The sequence below is a fragment of the Monodon monoceros genome, unplaced genomic scaffold, assembly GCF_005190385.1.
Source record: "Monodon monoceros isolate NGI ecotype Baffin Bay Population unplaced genomic scaffold, NGI_Narwhal_1 Super_Scaffold_5, whole genome shotgun sequence".
NCBI lineage: Eukaryota > Metazoa > Chordata > Mammalia > Artiodactyla > Monodontidae > Monodon > Monodon monoceros.
In genome coordinates, this window is record NW_021703782.1 from 90,748,897 (window position 1) to 90,770,495 (window position 21,599).

Genomic DNA, 21,599 nt, shown 5'->3' on the forward strand with positions numbered 1-21,599 from the left:
AACAGAAAAAGACATTAGGTAAAAACAAAACAAATCTGAATAAACTATGACTTTAGTTAATAATGTATCAAGGGTGATTCATTACCTGTAACAAATGTACCATACTTACCTAAGATGTGGGAAACTGGATGTAGGGGGTATATGTGAATTCTCTGTACTACCTTTCCAATTTTTCTATAAATCTAAAACAGTTCTGAAAAATTTCTCTTTGACATAAATCATAGCAATATGTTTTTGAATCTGTCTCCTAAGGCAAAAGAAATAAAAGCAAAAATAAACAAATAGGACCTAATTAAACTTGAAAGCTTTTGCACAGCAAGGGAAAACACCAACGAAACAAAAAGACAAGCTACAGAATGGGAGAAGATATTTGCGAATGATATGACCGTAAGGGGCTAATATCCAAAATATATAAACAGCTCATACAACTCAGTATCAAAAAAAACCCAAACAACCCAATCAAAAAATGGGCAAAAGGCCTGAATAGACATCCTTCCAAAGAAGACATACAGATGGCCAACAGGCACACAAAAAGATGCTCAACATCACTAATTATTAGAAAAAACAACAGTAAGATATCACCTCACACCAGTCAGCTATCATAAGTTTACAAATAACAAATGTTCAAGAGGATGTGCAGAAAATGAAACCCTTGTACACTACTGGTGGGAATGTAAGTGGTGTGGCCTCTATGCAAAACAGTATGGAGGCTCCTCAAAAAGCTAAAAATAAAGTATTATATGATCCAGCAATTCCACTCTGGGGTATATATCCAGAAAAAATGACAACACTAATTTGAAAAGATATATGCACCCCAAATTCATAGCAGTAGTATTTACAATAGCCAAGATATGGAAGCAACCCATATGTCCGTAACAGATGAATGGGTAAAGAAGATGTGGTATATATTTAGAATGGAATCTTAGCCATAAAAAAGAATGAAATTCTGCCATTGGCAGCAGCATGTATGGACTTAGAGAATATTATGCTTAGTGAAATAAGTCAGATGGGGAACAACAAATACTGTATGATACCACCTACATATGGAATCTAAAAAGTAATACAAACGAATGTACATGCAAAACAGAAACAGATTCACATAGAAAACAAACTAGTGGTTACCAAAGGGGAGAGGGATGGGGGAGGGGCAAATTAGGCATATGGGATTAAGAGATACATACTATTATGTAGAAAATAGATGAGCAACAAGGATATATTGTACAGCACAGGGAATCATAGCCATTATCTTGTAATAACTTTTAATGGAGTATAATCTGTAAAAATACTGAATCACTATGCTATGTACACCTGAAACTAATATAATATTGTAAATCAAGTATACTTCGATAAAAAAGAACAATTTATATTTTGAAAATTATAAATACTTGTGTCCCTCACAATCTAAAAGCAATTTATGTACTTGAATTAAGCAGCAGTGATACAACAGATTATAAATCTTGGAAGTTTATATTTCACAGAGTGGCTGGACTCTTGGTCCACAAGCACATCTGTAAGATATTCCAATATTCATATTTTCCATGAAAACTTATACTTAGCAAAAAACAAAGCAAAAATTACATGAGAGTGAATATCATGGCTATCCTCAGTTATTTGATGTGATTTAATGAACTACCCAGTGATTATATTATCCTTAGTCACATTAGACCAAAAATTACTCTATCCCTTTTTTCCTCTTTAAGATCAGTGTGTGATGGGAGCCACCCATTGAATTAGAAAAGTCAAAATTCCATTCCCTTTACAGGTTTTGTTTTCACGTCGTGTTAGTTTTTCCCATTTCTACTGTAACAAATTACCGCACACTTCGTGGCTTGAAACAACACAAATTTATAATCTCCCAGTTTCGGAGTTCAGAAGTCTGAAATAGGGCTCTTTGGGCGAAAATCCAGGTGTTGGCGGGGCTGCATGCTTTCTGGAGGCTCCAGAGGAAAGTCTGATTTCTTGCCTTCCCTAACTTCTCGGAGCTGCCTGTGCTTCTTGGCCCCTTCCTGCATTTTCAAAGCCAGCAGCTGTGTCACTCCATACTCTGCCTCCACTGTCACCGCTCATCCTCTGATCCTCCTGCTTCCCTCTTCCATCTTTTAAGGACCCTAATGATTACATTGGGTCCCTCTGGATAATCCAGGATACTCTATTTTAATATCCTTGACATCTGCAAAATCCCTTTTGCCATGTAAGGTAACATATTCACAGGTTCTGGGGATTCAGACATGGATCTTTGCTGGGGGTGGGGTGCTTTACTCTGCCTAATATACGGATTTAGCGTAAAGGATATTTGGTCATAAAACTCACTTTTAGGTTGACGCTTCCTCTCAAATTTCTTTCTTTTGTCCTAATTCCCTTCTCAACATTCACGTTGCACGTCATTTAGTGAGATAATATATGTAAAACCTGTATTTCTACAGTTTGAACGTTTTTTGCTTCCTTATGTATCCCAGGGAACTACAACTGTGCCTGGCACTTGTAAGGCACTCAACAAACATTTGATTAATGAATGAACAAATAGTTAAGTGGTAGTTACTTCTATAAATATTTAACTCTTTCTTTTTTTTCCATTTTTTAAAATTGAGGTATAGTTGATTTACAATGTATTAGTTTCAGGTGTATAGCAAAGAGATTCGGTTCATATATACATACACACACACACACACACACACACCCACACACACACACACACACACACACATGCTCTTTTTCAGATTCTTTTCCCTTATAGGTTATTACAAGATATTGAATATATTTCCCTGTGCTATACAGCAGGTCCTTGCTGTTTATCTGTTTTATATACAGTAGTGAGTAACTGTTTATCCCGTTCTGCTAGTCGCACTTATGTGTGTGTGTGTGTGTGTGTGTGTTTTCATTATCTAGCTGCTACTTCCCAGTAAATATGGGGCAGAACTCATATCTTGGGTAATGATATACACTTTTCTAAATAAATAATTTTATGTTTGGTCTCATCAACAGACATCACCTTTTGAAGTTATTTTTGAAGGACTCAACACTGCTCTGATTATTGGAGCCTAGGAAAGATTAGAATATAATGTTAGCTTTCAATTCCCAAATAAGCTTATTCTGTTATTCAGAACTCAATCGAATTTCCTCTTACCTTTAGTCTACTTCCTCCATTGGTAAGCCATCTGTGTGATCATTTAATCATAGCCAAAACATCACAGATGGGGCCCTAACCTGCCATAATGCTCTGCGACCCACAGGCTCTTTGACACCCGGTACAGCATTCGGGAGAACGGTCAGCTCTTCACCATCCTGAGCGTGGAAGACAGCGATGACGGCATTTACTGCTGCATAGCCAACAATGGCGTGGGAGGAGCTGCCGAGAGCTGTGGAGCTCTGCAAGTGAAGATGAGTGAGTAGGAAAGAGAATCATCCATTGATTTCAAAGCTGACTTGGTACATTTTGAAGCAGGTAGTAAATAGAGCCTCCCGCATACCTGTATGTTCAGGCAGCCAGACAAGTTCAAGTTCAAATCACAACCTTGAGACAGTCCCACACCTCTTATTCCTGCCATCAACCACCATCCTACAGGCAAGCCTCATTGTTCTCTACCGTCTCCCATTTTCATGCCTTTATATGTCTCTTTATTTGCACCACCCTGACATCTTTCACCAGGAGCTTCCCTTTAGAATCTTTACCCCATACCTTCAAAACAGTTTCATGACAACCAAACACCCTTTTAATCTAAAACCTCTTTGCAGACACTTCTTCTACCCTTTTGCCTTGTTTCAAACTTGATTTTCTTGAGCGACTTTTCAAACTTGAGTGACTTTTCTGCTTAAAGGGAGGCTATTTCGTCCCCACTTCATGTCAACAAGGTTAGCATGTACTGATGTTTCACTGTGGCTTTTAAGCCATTATATTTTGTATTCCTGGGCAAAACCTTCCCTCTCATGAGGGCTTTTGCCATTTTGACATTCTCTCTAACTCTATTCATCAAGTCAGCTACTCACTTCTAGGTCCTCTCCCATATTTCTCAAAGATTTTGATTCCAGATTTATTAAATTTCTATCCATTCCTACTCCTGCCATTATCCTAAGCGATTTCAACAGCCATGATTCAGAGCCACTGTCCACTTCATCCTATAGCTCGTTGACCTTCACAAGTCCAGTGATGTTTGCCTTAACTCTTTATCAGTCTACCCAATCTATGACCTTGTCACCCCCAGGAAATGGACTGTATTTCAAATCTTAAACCCCAGTAGGTCACATCCTGAACATGCACATTTCTATTTCCAGCTCTGTCCGATGAGGAACCTAGCTTCCCACACTCATGATTTGCCTCCAAACAGAAGGCACAAACTCCATCTGTCTCCTTCTCAGCTAAGCACAGAGTCTAGCTCTCTCACACCCTTCCTCCCATTCCATACGATCACCATCATGGTCATGTTCTCCTGCCCTTAACTCCATTGGGGGGGGGGGTCTCTGTTCCATCGACCCCCAATGGGCACTTCATCCAATTCTCTCTTCACTTTGTTCTCTGTCTTACCTAGTGTGGCATCATCTCGCAGCCCTTACCAGCATCCTCAAATCTCATGATCCCCTGTGCTATAGCACCTGCTGCTTGCAAACTCTTAACCTTGTAATGAAGTAACCTTTATTTTCTCCTCTCTGACATCACAGTACTGATGGGAAAAATCACAGAAACATGCATATTGGCACCCTACAAAGCACGGTGGGATCCAGTTCCACCCGGAACGTTTATTATGAGTTTTTGTTGTTGATTTTATCACTATTTCTTACATCTTTTATCTTTCAGTTTTATTGTTATTGTTTTGCTGGAGGAAGTGGTTTGTTGCTTCTTTTCAGTGTGAGCACGTGAGATGTATTTTCTGAGCGTTTGTGTGGCTGAAAGTCTTTATTTTGCACTCCAATTGTTTCTCCTCATATTTCCTACATATCTATCCTGATATGCTACTTTTAGGAGATTTATTTGGCTTTTCCTTCTATATCATGAATTTGGTCTTCAGTATGACCATTCTGCTGTTCTGACCTTATATTCTGTACTTTGATCTTAAAAACCTGTATTTTTTAATTCTAGGTATTATTTTTTCCCTGACTGCTCCTTTTCTTCATAGCCAGCTTTATGTGTATGATGCAACATTCACTCATCTAAGGATACTATTAATGCATTTTTTTAAAGCATTTTCTTCTTTCACCTGCTTTATTTCTGTTTTCTTCAGGCTAAGTTTTTATTTTATTCTGATTCTCTTTCTTCATGTTCATGGTTGTTCTCACATGTCTGTTAATCTTTTATGTTGGATCACACCTATAAATGCTGTCCGAGATTAACTATAATAGGTATGTAGTGAGGCTAGTGGGACATCGTGGGGAAGCTGATCTGGGGGTTCTGAGGGTAAAGAGCTTGGGAGGTACCCACAAGCAGGCTTTCTTTCAGCATGTGGGGCAGTAAGAACACCAGGTAAGGAAGTTGGGATGTTCTCTTTTGCTGAAGAATGAAGGTGTGATTCCAAAGACAGAGTACATTTAAGTACTTCACTACTTTGTGGTACTACTTTTCCTTTGAATACTGCTTATATTTTTCTGGCACTAAATGTTCTTGATTTTGGTTCTATCCTAAATCCTCTTTTTTTCTTCTCTCCTCTTCTTTTCTCCACTCTCTCCTTAGGGAAGCTCACCCATTCAGGTGGCTATACACTAGCGTGGCCATCCCAACTGTTAAAATTTTGGAAGGCTTCCACACTGCTTGCTAAAGAGCTGTTTCCTGAGACCCTCGAGGTCCCCACCCCCATCTCTACTCCAACTACCCTCAGACCTCCTTCGGGAGTTCCCTCCCCCAGATTCCTTATGGTCCAACAACTAAGGGTTCAGTCTTGGCGTAGCAGGACACTTCCAGCATCCCACTTCAACAGGATGACCAGTTCTGATTAGTCAGTGCTCATGGCTCCACCTGAATCATGCTCCCTTAGGGTGGGGAATCCATGACTCCATGTCAATACTCAGTTCATTCCTAGTTTTCTTTATATTCAATTGCCTGCAAAGGTTCTCCTGACCTCTCACCAACAGATGACAAAGACATCTATTTCATTGAGAAGACAGGAGTTATTTGCTTTAAGCGAAGGTTTTCTGCCTAAGACATTATCTGTGACTCAGGTTTGCCATAGGGATCAGTTCAGGGAGCCCAATGGAAGGAATGAATAATACTCTCTTTGACTATATCACAGATGTATCAACTCGTAAGCTAAACTTTTGCCAATAGCTGTATGACAACTCAACTCACAATTGAGGTGCCTAGTCATTGTCTAAACATAGGTATTCACTGTCATTGATGAGAATGAGCATTGTATGCTTTAGATCGCAGACAAAGTGACAACGTTGATATTTTTCTATAACATGTTTAAAGCCTATCTTGTATCTTTGCCACACTGCAGGGTCATACCACCTCTAAATGGCAATAAATAGCTAGATTAAAAATCAATAGACAGGGCTTCCCCGGTGGCACAGTGGTTGAGAGTCCGCCTGCCGATGCGGGGGACGCGGGTTCGTGCCCCGGTCCGGGAGGATCCCACGTGCCGCAGAGCGGCTGGGCCTGTAAGCCATGGCCGCTGAGCCTGCGCGTCCGGAGCCTGTGCTCTGCAACGGGAGAGGCCGCAGCGGTGAGAGGCCCGCGTACCGCAAAAAAAAAAAAAAAAAAAAAATCAATAGACCATGCAGTCTTTGCAGATATCACTTATAACCACCACCAAACCATGTCCCTCCAACACACACACACAATTGAAGTAGAAGGGCAAAAATCCTTATTTCCTGCTCTTCTATGTCCAAGTAACAAATTGATTATGGCACATGACCTGAAAAAAATTAAATGCATCTATTTCTCAGCAGTCTCTCCTGCCAAGACAGTCTTCTGCTTTGTATCTGTAACATAAGATTCCTTAGGAAATAAATGTAGTTTTCATTATTTTATGAATGTTTCAAATAGTAAAATAACTGGCATCCTGAACTTGTCAGTACTTCTATGCAATAGATTTAATAACGTCTTCCTCTGAAAGCTCAATGTTGGAGAATAAAAATTAACTGACATAAACTATTTCTTCTGAAAAAATTAATTTAGGAGTGTTTCACGGAACACGATACACAAGTTGGCTTTGCAGAGTAGGGTTACTCTGAATTGTATTACAGAATTTCTCTGATTACAAGTATAGTAACATTTGATTTATTTTCTAGAGGATAAATGTATCTAATTTTTAATCATCAAACTTAATAGTCAAATTAAGATGGAAACCAAAGGGAAAGTAGGTCATAACTCAGAATTATACAAATAAAACTTATATCAAAACTTTACTTTCATATGTTTTCATGTCTGTTGCTATGAATTACGTAATGTTGAATTGTTATCAGTTTATTTATTTTTATTTTTATTTTTATTTTTTTGCGGTACACGGGCCTCTCACCGTTGTGGCCTCTCCTGCTGTGGAGCAGAGGCTCTGGACACGCAGGCTCAGCCGCCATGGCTCACGGGCCCAGCCGCTCCGCGGCATGTGGGATTCTCCTGGACCGGGGCACGAACCCGTGTCCCCTGCATCAGCAGGCAGACTCTCAACCACTGCGCCACCAGGGAAGCCCCTATCAGTTTATTTTAATCAACTTTTTATTAACTATTTTAAAAGTGCAGAATACTATGATAATTATAAACTCCTAATATGTTTTATGAACTGATTTTTCAAATAAGATAAAACAGAGATAACCTAAATTTTCAAAAATGACTTCTGTTCGATAGCCACTAAAAACATGTCTTAGCATTTGGTGAATTCTGTATTATAATAAGCCTAAGAATATTTTTAATGTATATTTATAATTAAACAAACTTAGAAACTCTAAGTTTAATAAAGCCATATTGCTTTTTAATTTTTAACCTTCATTTCCCTTTAGAACCTAAAATAACTCGTCCTCCCATAAACGTAAAAATAATAGAAGGATTAAAGGCAGTTCTACCATGTACTACAATGGGCAATCCCAAACCATCAGTGTCGTGGATCAAGGGGGACAGTGCTCTCAGGGTAAGTGATTGTTATGTTAAAACATGTATATACAACACATTGTCAAATACAACAATCCTTTGCAAACTCAGTCGCACACTTATAAACTTAGTATAAACTTTTTTCCAGGTGCAACATTTAACCAAACTTTAATATTTCTGTTCCCATATATGCAAATTGTAAGGCATTCCAGTTGGGGCTGAGTAGGGGAAAAAAGACATAGGAACCAGTAGTGTTAAGGATGATAAAGGAGGCAAAGCAGAGCAAAGCCACAGTCTTTTTTGTTGGTTGGTATTTGAATCATTTATTTTTCAACATTGAATCTTTGAGACTCATGAGATTTAAAAAATGGAACTAAGCTCCAAGCTTTAGACCTGACAAATCGTTTCTGGGAGGAGAGAGAGAAATAAGGTTTGGAAGAAAAGGAATGAGAACATTCTGGAGTGAAGCTAGAGCATCAAGACTGGTGAACAAACCACCTTGACAACAACCTCAATCACATACAGTAGTCAAACTTGAAATGCAGTATTCACACGCTTATTTTGTACTGCTTTGTATCTTATACCTACATTTATTGATAAATTACTATACTGCATCACCATCGTCTCTTTCCATCCTTGTATAACCTACCAACTGTGAACTCAGTGAGGTCAAAGACATTATGTTTTTCATATTACTGTACTCAGAGTATTCCATGGGGAATACATAGGTGTTGATATATGTCAATTAATTGAAATAAAACATAATATCAATTAGCTTTGTTTTATTTAAAATAAAACAAATAATTTTCATTTTTTATGGTAATCTATATAATTCTCTGGCTTTCCTTTTGTTATATTTTCTACAATAAAAGCAGGGGGTGGCTCTATATGAATTTAGAGTTCCCAGAGAGAAGATAGATGTAACATTTTAACTATAAAGACCAATTTTTGTATTATCTGTAGAATTTTCGAACTTTTCAAAGGACATATATTCCCCTAAGGATACCATATAGGCAGTAAGCATGGCTGTTAAAAGCAATGCTTTTAATCAAACAGACCTGGATGTGACATTTTTCAGATATCAAAGAAACTCCTAAAATAAGGCTTGTTGATGTAGGACATCCAATAAGCCTTGGGGTCCTCATATAATGAAAGAAAATAAAAATAACTATATCTTATGGCATTGTTATTAAAATTAATTTTGGTAATCTTATACTATCTCATTTATTATTGTATGTTACCCATAATAAATGCCAAATAAATGTTAAAATAATATTTTTGATAAGAATGATAGTGATGACTAGATGAAATATAGCAAATGTGTCCTTGACAGACCTATGGCCATTTTTAATTCATGTCCCTGTCCCTGGCAGGAAAACTCCCGCACTGCGGTTCTTGAATCCGGGAGTTTAAGGATTCATAATGTGCAAAAGGAAGATGCAGGACATTATCGATGTGTGGCAAAAAACAGCCTCGGGACGGCATATTCCAAGTTGGCGAAGCTGGAAGTTGAGGGTAAGGAGCTGCGTTCCTTCCCATTACAGTGCTAGCGGAGGGCCTCACGCTCTACTGTGAAGCATTTCAGCTTGCAAAACAGAGAGGCAGTAGGTAGTTCATTTCCCTCATTTATTCCAGATATTAGACCGTTAGGTCAACACTCAAAAATTTGAAACGAGAAAAAAAACATTCCTTTGTATAACAGGTCATATTCCATCTATAGACCATCAATTAACCAAAACCGACTAAAGTCACTATAATACTAAAACAATAGGATATCATTTCAGAACGTCTTCTTGGCTTGGACAATTCTCCCTTGTTTATAAATTTGAAGATATTCATTTTATCTTTTTTCAGCATAAAAGACGTGTCTTAAAAATGTATCAAAAAGAAAAGAAAAAAAGTAACTTCTGGGCTTCCCTGGTGGCGCAGTGGTTGGGAGTCCGCCTGCCGATGCAGGGGACGCGGGTTCATGCCCCGGTCCGGGAGGATCCCACGTGCCGCGGAGCGGCTGGGCCCGTGGGCCATGGCCGCTGAGCCTGCGCGTCCAGAGCCTGTGCTCCGCGGCGGGAGAGGCCACGGCAGTGAGAGGCCCGCGTACCGAAAAAAAAAAAAAAAAAAAAAAAAAAGTAACTTCTTTCCAATTGTATTGTCACAAAGAGTTGAGAAAAATATAATACTGGCTCAAAATGTATAACCCCCAATGGTCCTACTTCTATGAGTTACATTATCAAAATATTTTCCGTTTTTTAAAGTGTTCCTTTAAAGTCAATTAATCCAACAACTGGTTGTGAAATATCTTCACTGAGAAATCAGAATCCAGGTCGAGCTAGGGATTCTATCCATTTGGTCCTCAGCTCCTTCTTGACCTAAAATAATAACATATTTTGCTTAAAAATAGAAACTACCAGCATGCCTATACGAGGTGAGTAAACTGAGTACAAAACTCTTCCCAGCTCCTCCTGTTACAGGCCTTAGAATTAACCTCTCTGGCTCTCAGTTTTCTTATCTGCAAAGTGGGGTTTGTTGTGAGTATTCAATGAGATAAGTTACTGGTAGTATTTAGCAGAGTGTCTGACGCTTTGTAAAACTCAGTAAATGTTGACTATAAGAGTTATCATTTCCTTTTCTGTTATCTGATTGATAAAGTGATTATCACACACTGGCACAAATTATAGTTCAGCTGGGGAAGACTTCACAGCTTCCCCATAGCTTACTTTGATGTCACCCTTCTCTTAGGCCAAAATCGAGCCTTTCCTACATTTCTTCCTTCTCAATCATACAGTTTTCTATTAGCTCCTTTAAGATTATCTTTATTTCCTAGATAGACCTTCTTCTCACAGCTTTAATGATCTCATTTCAATTAACTGTTCATGGAAAGGAATGAGGTTGGAGGGAATAGTGGTTGTCAGATGTAAAAAGAATATATTTTTCGCACAGCTGCTAGAATTTAATATCTTTTAAAGCATCAGTGCTATTTCAAGCTCAGAATGCAACAGCCACCTGATGTAACTTATTCAGTGAAAATTAAATAAACATACAAACACACTCAGTCCCACTTTCAGACACAGTGAATGTCTGCCTAGATCCAGTGTTTCCTTGAACTATAATTGGAGGGATACAGAACCAATGTTATCCATTTGTGTACAATATCATAAATATTTCCCTCTTCAAGGTATGAAATATGAGCCCACTGAATTATAACATCAAATACTGATTGTTTAGGTTACTGTCTTCAAAGATATTGAAACCATTTGGTTTAGCTTTGGCCTAGAGAAAATTATCACAGATCTCATTAGTTGGAGTTCAATTACACAGTTTGGTCTTGCCTTGCCATTTAGTTTTGTATCATGCCTATCAGTAAAACTGAACACTCTCCTTTCTTCCAAACACTGAAACGATCATGTACATTGTGTTAGTAATTAATATATGCTAGAGATTTTATTAAACTTGCTAGTACTGAGAGCTCATAATATCATTTAAAGTTACTCTACCAGTAGGTAAGATGCTCATTTTAGCACACATGTCTATTTCTACTCCATTCTAATCCTTATTAGTCAATAGACACGAAAATATGTGACATGCTTAGCACAGCTGCTGGTATATAATATGCATTTAGTAAATGGTATCAACTATAATTATTACTATTAGAAGATAAATTTTGCAGAAAATCTGCTTTGGCTATTGAAGCTCTGAAAAATTGACTTCCACCTAAAGAAATAGTGGAGGCATGTCCACAAGATATAATGCAAACATGACCTATTTTAAAGGAAGGGCCAATTCAACCAACAACTCAGAGCAGGTGAAAAAGCAACTAAAAAGTCACTGGAAGAATCCCAATGTGCCTTCAAATGCCTGCTGTCTTGGCAATGGTGAGGGCTAAAGATGAAGCTGGCCATGGTCAGTTAGGACAGATGCGCATTTGCTACGTATTATATCGTTAACTCTGCAAATTAGTTTGAGCAAATCAGAATGAGAGCCCTGTAAGTGCTTGTTGATGTGGGGCTACATTGAGGGCAAATAGGTATGTCAGGGAAAGATATGGTTTGTCTGCCATTGTGAGCTTCTAATGAGGTTAAGCATGCCAGGTTATGGATTTAGTACTGTGTGTTTGCTAAATCCTAGCAGCCATAACAAACATGAAAGAAACACCCTTGGACACAGAAGTAAAGCTAGCTCCCTTTCTAGATTGCCATCCTCAGGCCTCCGGGTCTCTGGAATGGCAATGTAAAGATATTCTACCCTGACACCTTGCCTTAAAAGATTCAAACAGTGGCATGCAAAATTAGTGATGGAACCGTCTAACTCAACCATGACCAAAACATGGATGTTTTTTGAAAAGGATGAGCAACGGGATGGCTAACATTTTAAAATCCTAAATGCTTTACACGTATTATTTTATTTTAATTTTCACTAACAGTCACTGAGGAACGGCCTATAATTGTACCATTTTAGGAAACCGAGAAACACAGAGGATAACTAATTCACTCAAGGCTGCACAGATAGAGGCACCTAAGAAATGGGGTAACACTGAATACTGTCTGCTCTATTAAAAAACGAGAGAATCATGTGTGACATTGTCAAGAGTGATGTCAGAATGGGGATGGGGAAGAAGCCAGAATTCTGTGAATGAAGGAGAACAGGAACTGAAAAAAAGAGAGACAGTGTATGCAGACAATTTTTTTCGATAAATTTGGCAGAGAAAAGGGATGAGTCAAAAAAGTTAGCAGTAGTTGGAGGCATCTTTGGCACATAGGAAGCGTGGTTTTGCACGATTTCTCTTTTTAAAAGATTGAAACGTTTAAGAAAAAACATGGACAGTGTTAAAATATTAACGAGAAGGAACCCAGAGAGAAGGAAAATTTGAATATACAGGAGAGAGGTGGAATGTTCAAAGGACTGTGGTGCTTGGGAAGGCAAAAGAGATGTATTCAGCAATAAACTTTATATAGGGGGTGACCGCATGTCCCAGTTTGCCCAGGACAGTTCTGGTTTACACCTGTTGTCCTGGAATAATTATTAATAGAGTCCTTCTTTTACTTTCAAAAATATCCCAGCTTCAGTGGTCAATTATATGATTACTCAGACAGGAAGAAGAAACTTCCTTCCTCGTAATAGGAAGAAGGAGAAAAGAGGTGTATGCCAGCGTAAATGAGTTCATAAGTTGGGCAGATGGAATTTGAGAAAGCTCTGTTCTGATGGGCTCTATTTCCTCTCGGAAATAGGAAGTAAGGTTATCTTCTGAAAATACTTCTGTAAGGGGGGGCAGCGGGATGAGGAGAGCGGAAAGGTTTTAAAATAGCTGTGGGGAATGGGGGAGATGACTCACAGGGAAACTAGGCTTGCTGGGGAACGTTCAGATTTTAGCAGAGAACAGGACTATGAATACAGAGTGGCATCAATTTTCTTCATTGCAGGTTTCCCTGCAGGCTTGCTCAGCAGTACAGGTATAAGTTGGAATAAGTAGAAAGCCAAATCCAAAGGCCAGATATAAGCATTGGAGTTTTGCCAGGAAAGAAAAGAGGGCAAAGGGTTTGTGAATATTGGAAGAGAATGCTCGAAATGATGACTCATGGAACCTTTAGGTACTAAATACACAAACCTGGGGTTACACACTTAGAACTCCAGCAAACACGGCCAACAAGATAATATGAAAATCTTCCTACTACAAACAGCCAGAAATGCCGGGTTAGTTGTACAACTCATACGGAAAAAATGGAAATATTCAGAAGTCAGGAATGAATAGGAATTGGAAAAGCAGAGCAGTGAGATCATGAGCTGGTTGGGCACTGTCCTTCACGTAATGAGACAAGTGCCCACTTCTATAATGTAGAAGATTGGTTTTAAGGCTCTTAAAGGGAAAAAGTCAAGGTCTTGGGTCCCTGTGAAGTGGAAGTTAGCGCTGATACCCTCGTATAAAGCTGAGAACCACTGAAGTGAAAAGATAGGCCAGAAAAATGCTACCCGTTGGCATAGAAAGACAACACAGAGGCTTGTCTTTCTCTTCATAAGAATAGCCAATATTCATTCTTCATAAGAATGAATAGCCAACACTCAGGACTGTATCTCAATTAGATTTAATTCATGCTGCCAGCACAGCCAGTCAGGGAATCCCCAGTTGGAGAAATTAACATAAACGTTAGTCCCAGGTCTTCCAAAAAAGACATAGAGATGGCCAACAGGCACATGAAAAGATGCTCAGTATTGCTAATTAATAGAGAAATGCAAATCAAAACCAAAATGAGGTATCACTTCATACTGGTCAGGATGTCTATTATCAGAAAGTCTATAAATAATAAATTAGAGAGGGTGTGGAGAAAAGGGAGCCCTCCTACACTGTTGGTGGGAATGTAAATTTATACAGCCACTATGGAAGACAGTATGAAGGTTCCTTAAAAAACTAAAAATAGAGCTACCATATGATCCAGCAATCCCATTCCTGGGCATATATCCAGAAAAAATGAGAACTGTAATTCAAAAAGATGCATGCATCCCAATGCAGCACTATTTACAATAGCCAAGACATGGAAACAACCCAAGTGCCCATAAACAAATGACTGGCTTAAGAAGATGTGGTATATATAAAATGGAACAGTACCTGGCTATAAAAAAAGTGAAATATTGTCATTTGCAGCAACATGCATGGGCCTAGATGATATTATACTTAGTGAAGTAAATCATTCAGAGAAAGACAAATATGTGGAAAGACATATGTGGAATCTAAAAAATAATACAAATCAATCTACATACACAACAGAAACAGATTCGCAGACACAGAAAACAAACTTATGGTTACCAAAAAGGAGAGGGAGAGAGGGAGGGACAAATTAGGAATATGGGATTAACAGATACAAAAAAATACATAAAATAGATAAGCAACAAGGATTCACTGTATAGCACAAGGAATTATATTCAATATCTTGTAATAACCTGTAATGAAATATAATCTGAAAAAAAAGCTGAATCACTTTGCTGTACACCTGAAACTAATACAATATTTTAAATAAACCATACTTTAAAAGAAAAATTTTTTAAATTAGTCCCTGGTCAAAAATTTAACAACAAAAAAGCTGAAAAAAGAAACACCTTACACAGGTTGCATAGGGTTTTCATAGGTAAAGTCACACTGAGGATGCGTTCCCAGTACAAAATTATCACATCCACAGGAAACAACCCGCCTTGAGTGAGAATTAGCTGACACAATATACAAAGTGATTTAAACCCCAGGAAATTCGATTAACAGCACAATATAATAGATACTCTAAAATAAATACGTTTAAACTAAAGACACAAAAGGAGGAATAACAAAAAAGTAAAATACATTAGGAAGAAGAAAGACAGTTCTGATAAAGAATTAAATATAATTTTAACAAATGAAAAAGGTAATGGTTAAAATTAAAATTCAGTGGTTGAATAATGGTATATTAGAGATAAAGAGATAATTCACACATTAGAAGTCAGCTCTTCAGAATTAAGAATTCAGTGCAGAGAGATGGGAAAGATGAAATTGAATTTAAGAAATAATTAAGGATAAAAAAAGAAATAATTAAGGATATAAGTTATAGAAAGAGAGAATAGAGAAACATAAGAGAAGCTATACTCAAAAGCATGATGCCTGAGAACTTGCCAAAATTGATGAAAACTTAAATCTTCAAGTACGAGATGTACACCAAGTCCCAATAGTAAAAATAAAGAGCAGATATAGAAATATTTGCACACCCAGACACATTATAATGAACCAAACACATAATGAACCAAAGACAAAAAGGTGATGTTAATTATTAAAGGAAAGACAGATTACTTACAAAGAACATCAATTAGAATAACAACAATAGACAGGGTGTGGGAAACCAGCACTTGCAATTATTCTTATAATTTGGTGTAGCCTAGTGGATATGTTTTTTGGTTTTTGTTTTTAATAACCATCAAACTTTAAAATGTGTATAGATTTGTCTCAATAATTTAACTTCTAAAAATTTATCTAAGGGAATTCTTTACAGAAGTATATACTCAAGATTATCACAAAGTTGTTTATAATAGTAAAGTTTTTTAAATAATTTAAATTTGCATCAATAGGAGACTGACATAATATGTGATGAAATTCCGTGTGACCATTAGAAAGGATGAGATCGATCTATATGTATTAATTTCTCAGACTTTCCACCATATATGTGACTTGGGTCTGTTTCCTGTCTCTGAATCTCATTTTCCTCATCTCTAAAACAGGGGTAAAAATAGGACCTACCTCTTAGGTTTTTGCAGTGATTACATGAATTAATACTGGCACACAGTAAGCACAATATATTTGCTGTTTTTATTAGTAGTAATTTAATTAATACTTACATAGTTCTTACCATGTGCAAGGCAATATCCTATTTCTTTAGAAATATTAACCCATTAGAAATATTAATGTGTTCATAAGTGAAAAAGTAAGTTAAAGAACAGTATGTTATATATTATACACTGGAGTATAAACGCCAAATTGTTAATAGTCATCATCTCTGCATATAGAATTACATGGGGGGGTTGGTAACCTTCCATCATATACTTTATATAGCTTTATACTTTCTGAACTTTTATAAAGAGACCTTTATAATGAAGAAGAATTAATGCTTGTATTTATGCTTTGGAAAAAATGACTTCTTCCAAATATTATACTATTTTAATAAAGTGACATCAACCTTTCTGTTCATTGGTTTTACATATTATTTTTGTAGCTCTGTTGCTCCTTTCTGCTCTAGAACAAACTCAGGGATGGGAAAAGTTTTGTCAAAGGCAATCGATCCCTATGTTGATTAGATATTCACAACTCTTGCCTATTGGCTGAAGAATGTTCAGGGTGGGGTCATGATAAACAGAACACGGAAGCTGCCATTTCCTTAGGGAGGGAATTAACCCGTAAAGACAGTAAGTTGAGGAAGTAAGGGAGCCACTTAGATGGAGTGGGAAGTGAAAAGGTTCAGAGAGTGGCGGCTACTGGTGAATTCTCTCCTCGTTTGACTCTTCTTTCTGGATTATGGGCAGAAACCTGGAATTTATGACTCTGTAGTAGCTTGGAGGATCCAAACTAAAATTCCATACGGGTTCTGATTTCTCAATGAATATTTTCTACACTTGTTTAGGTGTTATTGACTCATAAAGTAAATTAACAGAAAGTTCACATAGAAAAGTGAAGCACTCCTGGGTGAGAACTATATAGCTATACTGATTTGCCATTGGCAGGAAAGTCTCTGGTTTCCCAAATTCCATAGTCACCTGGGATGCAGAAAAGAGCTGTCAGTCTCACAACGATGGAGGCTCTCCCTCTGGAAATGTTAACCCCTCTCTCGGGTACCTCTGTGACAGTGGGCTTTAGGATAGGCCTCATGGCAGGATAAATGAGGGCCAGAGAAATCTGTATGTCATATTGCATAGAAAATTTCATTTTCTAAATGTTCATTTTTAAATATTTTACCATATTTGGAGTGAATCTCACAGTCATTGGTTTCTTACAACAAGCATTGGCTAATTTTTTGTTTCTTTATTATGCATTTTAATATATCTGAAATTGAGATTTGTCTTACCCAGCTTAAAGGCAATCATACCTTATTTGTGGCTTCTGCCCCCTAGCTAAGATGGTTCCTTAGCTGTCTCCAGATATGAGAATGAATATACAGTTATAAAACAAAGATAAATCAATCATATTGGCTCAGAAAGATTTCCTTATATTTAACTAGAAATGTTCCTTCTGTTTGAGATCATTTCTTTTAATTAGTTCCTTACAGAGGTAAAACCATCATTTTCAGTAGCATAATCTATGTAGTCTCCCCTCCCCCCGCCAGCCCTGAACAATGATACTTGCTGCATTAGTTTTGGTTGAAGAGAGACAAAGTGACTTCTCAGGGACCTATGGAAGGAATTCTCTTCTAAGTCAAGGGACAGTGTTGTCTCTTTCTCCAATCTACTTCATGTTCTACCTTAGGCATGTGCACATCCAAAGAATGATCCCTACTGTTTCTCCTATGTGTCTTTAATGGAAACAGTTTTCTCCTGAGTACTCGGAAGTACTCAGCACTCCAGAGTACTCAGTGGCAGGGCGATACCACCATGGATTGTGATGATCTGAGTGGTAGAGCTGAAGTTTTCAAGGAGAGGCTGCCATCAGGGGAGGCTTTGAATGACCTCTGAAGTACCAGATTCTAATTTTACTTTTCCAATTTTGACGAGAGGGATATTCTCCCTTAAAAAATGTTTCATAAACACTACACCACAGAAATTAAACACTTCTAATACGATAATGTAATTAGTCTTTTTATAGCCAGAAAGAACATGGTTCTGAGTTTTTTAATCATTGGAAAGGATCCATTAAAAAAAACTACAAATATCTAATTTTCTTATATTTCTCTTCTATTCTTACATATTTCCCTTACACTTCCCTTATATCCTTTGCCTTAATTATTAATGAAATGATTTATTTATTTGGAGCTGAGGGCAGATCTTATACATTCTGTGAATATCACATTCAGACGAGTCCTGCTTTGTGTATAGAAACTGGTTGAGTGTAGAATACTTGAGACCCAAATTAAAACAGATGGATGTTGGAATGGATTGGGCTCCCTGCTAATTGCATTTTCTATTATTGCCTTGTTTCCTCTTGGAGCTTTAAGCCATTAAGGAAAAGATTAGGCAGAAGGGAGGCTAGAACCAAGGGTTCTCAGTCAGTGATGACCAGTGGAAAGAGGTGGCTCGGCATAGTATAAAGTTGCAAATGAGAGCCCTAGAAGCAGACCGAGAAGAGAACAGAACCCTTCTACACAGAGGGCTATAGAGGGTTACATAGAGGCTCCTCTAACATTTAAACAACTCCTTATTTGCAGGGGGCCCCCAAAAGAGACCCATGTCCCCACACTTGGGAGAGGCATTTTGGGGAGTGAGGAGGAGGGAAGGTGAGCCATTTGGCAAACTTGATCGGCTCCAGGGCAAGAGTTTCCCAACACTGAACAGGGCACTTTATTGCTGTCAGTCCCTTTCTCGGCAATCTGAAAAGCTTCACCATGTATCCTTAGGGATGATCTGGTCTATTGGAGGCTTTTGTTGTTGTTGAAGATTTTTGGCAAACATACGCAGTATATAAGTAGAACTCTAAAAGACCCAAACAAATACACACATAGGATGTCCCAGAGGCAAACGGCAAGAGATCTAACTCTAAGAGATCAGGACTGTTTTCAAAAATGTTAGACTTCTGGCTGTCTTCTTTCCTAGAGATCAGACTTCCTTACTGCATCTAGAAATGTTTACATACATTTGATTTGCTTTTTCCTTTGTTTATGCTGCAGCTCTTAATATGACAAATGCCACAGAGAGAGGTATTTAAACCCCCAACGTGTGCTGTGCTCTCAGTGATTGCAGTCTTAATAAAATTTGCAGTGGCCTGTTCCCGGCATCAATTCTACCTGCCTGATGCCACTAACAGCTTTGATTTGCTGTCATGAGTACACTGTGCATTTAAAAACCAAAGAAAAGAAACAGGCATAAACCTTCAATAACCCAGGGGGCTATCATGGGGAAAATTAAATCTGCATGATTAATAGGGTGCATGCTATAAAAGAAGGGTTTGACCCATTGATTTCAACTTTAGGGGAGACTATGCTGCATTCTCATCTAGAAAGTTCTGTAGTGCTTTTGAGAAACAATGGTAAAGTGGTCCTTTAGTTGAAGAGTTGTCAGTAAAGTTCTCTAAGGACAAAAAAGTGTTATATAATGATTATGCACGGAACATATAATACTTCAAGGTGAAGAACAGTTAGGCCCTCTTTAATCGCTTTTAAGAAAAGAAAATGTGCTTCAAAGATTTGTCTTCAATTATTTAAGATAATCAAATTGATACAATGTTGACATTATATCGTTTGAAATGAAAAGTTCTTGGGACCTAAAATATGCATCCTCTAATTGGAGTAAGCTTTTATTTTCATTGTTTAGGTATTAAAATGAGATGTACAAGTTCAAACATACATTCACCAAAAAAAGGAAAACTTCTTTCTCTTTAACGCATTAATTCGTCCAACAAAGATTCCTTGAGCGATACACCAGGCGCTGTATGAGACAGACAAGACCATGCCATCACTGGGCTTAATTTCAAAATGTAGCTATTTTGAATTATGCAAAGGTATCACAGAAAGCTGTCAGGACTCTATGGCAATATGGGATTCAAATAATACGTTCACCTGTTCCCTTCAGAGATCCAATATGTGACTTTCAAATTTTAATTAGTATATTTATTTCCACCAATGATAAACTATACAAGGCATGATTTTTGGAAGGAACTTAATGTACTGGCTAATAACATGGGCTCTAGATTTTTGAGAAAACTGCCTGGGCTCCAGAGACTAGAGTCAACTGCTGAAGTTCAAACCGTGGCTCCACCACTTACTACTTATGCTAACTTCAGGTGGGTTACTTCGTTTCTTAGTGCCTCAGTTTCCCTACCTGTAAAATAAGGTGAATAATACTTCCTATCTCATAAGTTGAAAAAGGATAAACCTCAATACCATGTTTAAAGCTCTTAGAAGAGTGCTTGGAACAGAGAAATCACTCAAATAATAGTTATCAATATTAGTTCTAGAACTAAAGTAACTTCAGTACAGTGAAAGCAACGACTTAAGCAACTGGAAAGACGTTTACAGCTCTTTACTCCACGTGTCATCTTTATCCCTGAGGTAGAAGCAATAAAGTTCAATGCAAAAACTAAATTTTTATTTAGAAAAGAGTTGGTGTTTTATTAACTTTGGTTCTATCAGAAGAGTAACCATCGACTTTAAAATCTGAAATGAGCCCTAGAAGTTATAGCTCAATCCCTTAGTCTTCAGATAAGGAAATTTGAGACCAGAAAAATGATTACTTTGCCTAAGTTATCTAAGAGCTTGGATGTCTTAACCCCTAGACCAGGACATCTTTCATTACCCCATTCTTGAGTCTTTTCTTTTTCTATGTTTATGTTACATAGATCAGTACTCTGCCACTTACTAGTTAACGTGAGATTGGATAATTTAACCTCTGCAAGTCTATTTCCCCTTTGTGAAATGGGGGCAATATGACTTGGAACATAAAGTTCTTAAAAGGGGCTGAGATAGCATATATACAGTGTCTACATGGTAGCTCTTCGATTAATACTGGCTGTTGTTGGTATTGTTGTCTGTTTTTTACATTGTTATGAAGCTGGATGACTTCTATCCAGAGAATATTGCTGGTTAGGCTTCTCAAATTTCATAAATAGAATGTCAACATTACCAACTGCTTCTCTTGCTTCCAAAGAACATAAATCTACCCTCAATCAGCAATGCTTTGTCCCTGCATTCTTGGTATTTGTTAGAGATTTTAACTTTGGTTTGGCCCCATTGTGACAAGTGATATAAGGATGCTTATCTAAGGAGCTGTATGAAGATGTGACTTTACTGGCAAACTAGAAATGGGCTGTTTAGAATCAAACTGTCCCCCACAAAAAAGTATAAAATCAGGAAAGTCGAGGCAACCTTAGTGCATACCCCAAGCTTACATCATATTTTATTCACTACAGAAATAGCTGTTTGCCAAAAATCTTGTTGAAAATATTGATCAT

The 21,599-nt window shown here is 37.7% G+C and overlaps 1 protein-coding gene across 5 annotated transcripts in view; it reads left to right on the forward strand.

Moving 5' to 3' along the window:
• Positions 1 to 21,599, forward strand: part of MUSK (muscle associated receptor tyrosine kinase) — a 91,271-nt gene that overhangs the window by 19,669 nt on the left and 50,003 nt on the right. For all 5 annotated transcript variants that reach the window (XM_029203083.1, XM_029203081.1, XM_029203084.1 and 2 more), the window contains exons 3-5: positions 3,231 to 3,382; positions 7,921 to 8,048; positions 9,382 to 9,523. In XM_029203083.1, coding sequence (XP_029058916.1) covers positions 3,231 to 3,382; positions 7,921 to 8,048; positions 9,382 to 9,523 — 422 coding nt within the window. The remainder of the gene's footprint in view (positions 1 to 3,230; positions 3,383 to 7,920; positions 8,049 to 9,381; positions 9,524 to 21,599) is intronic.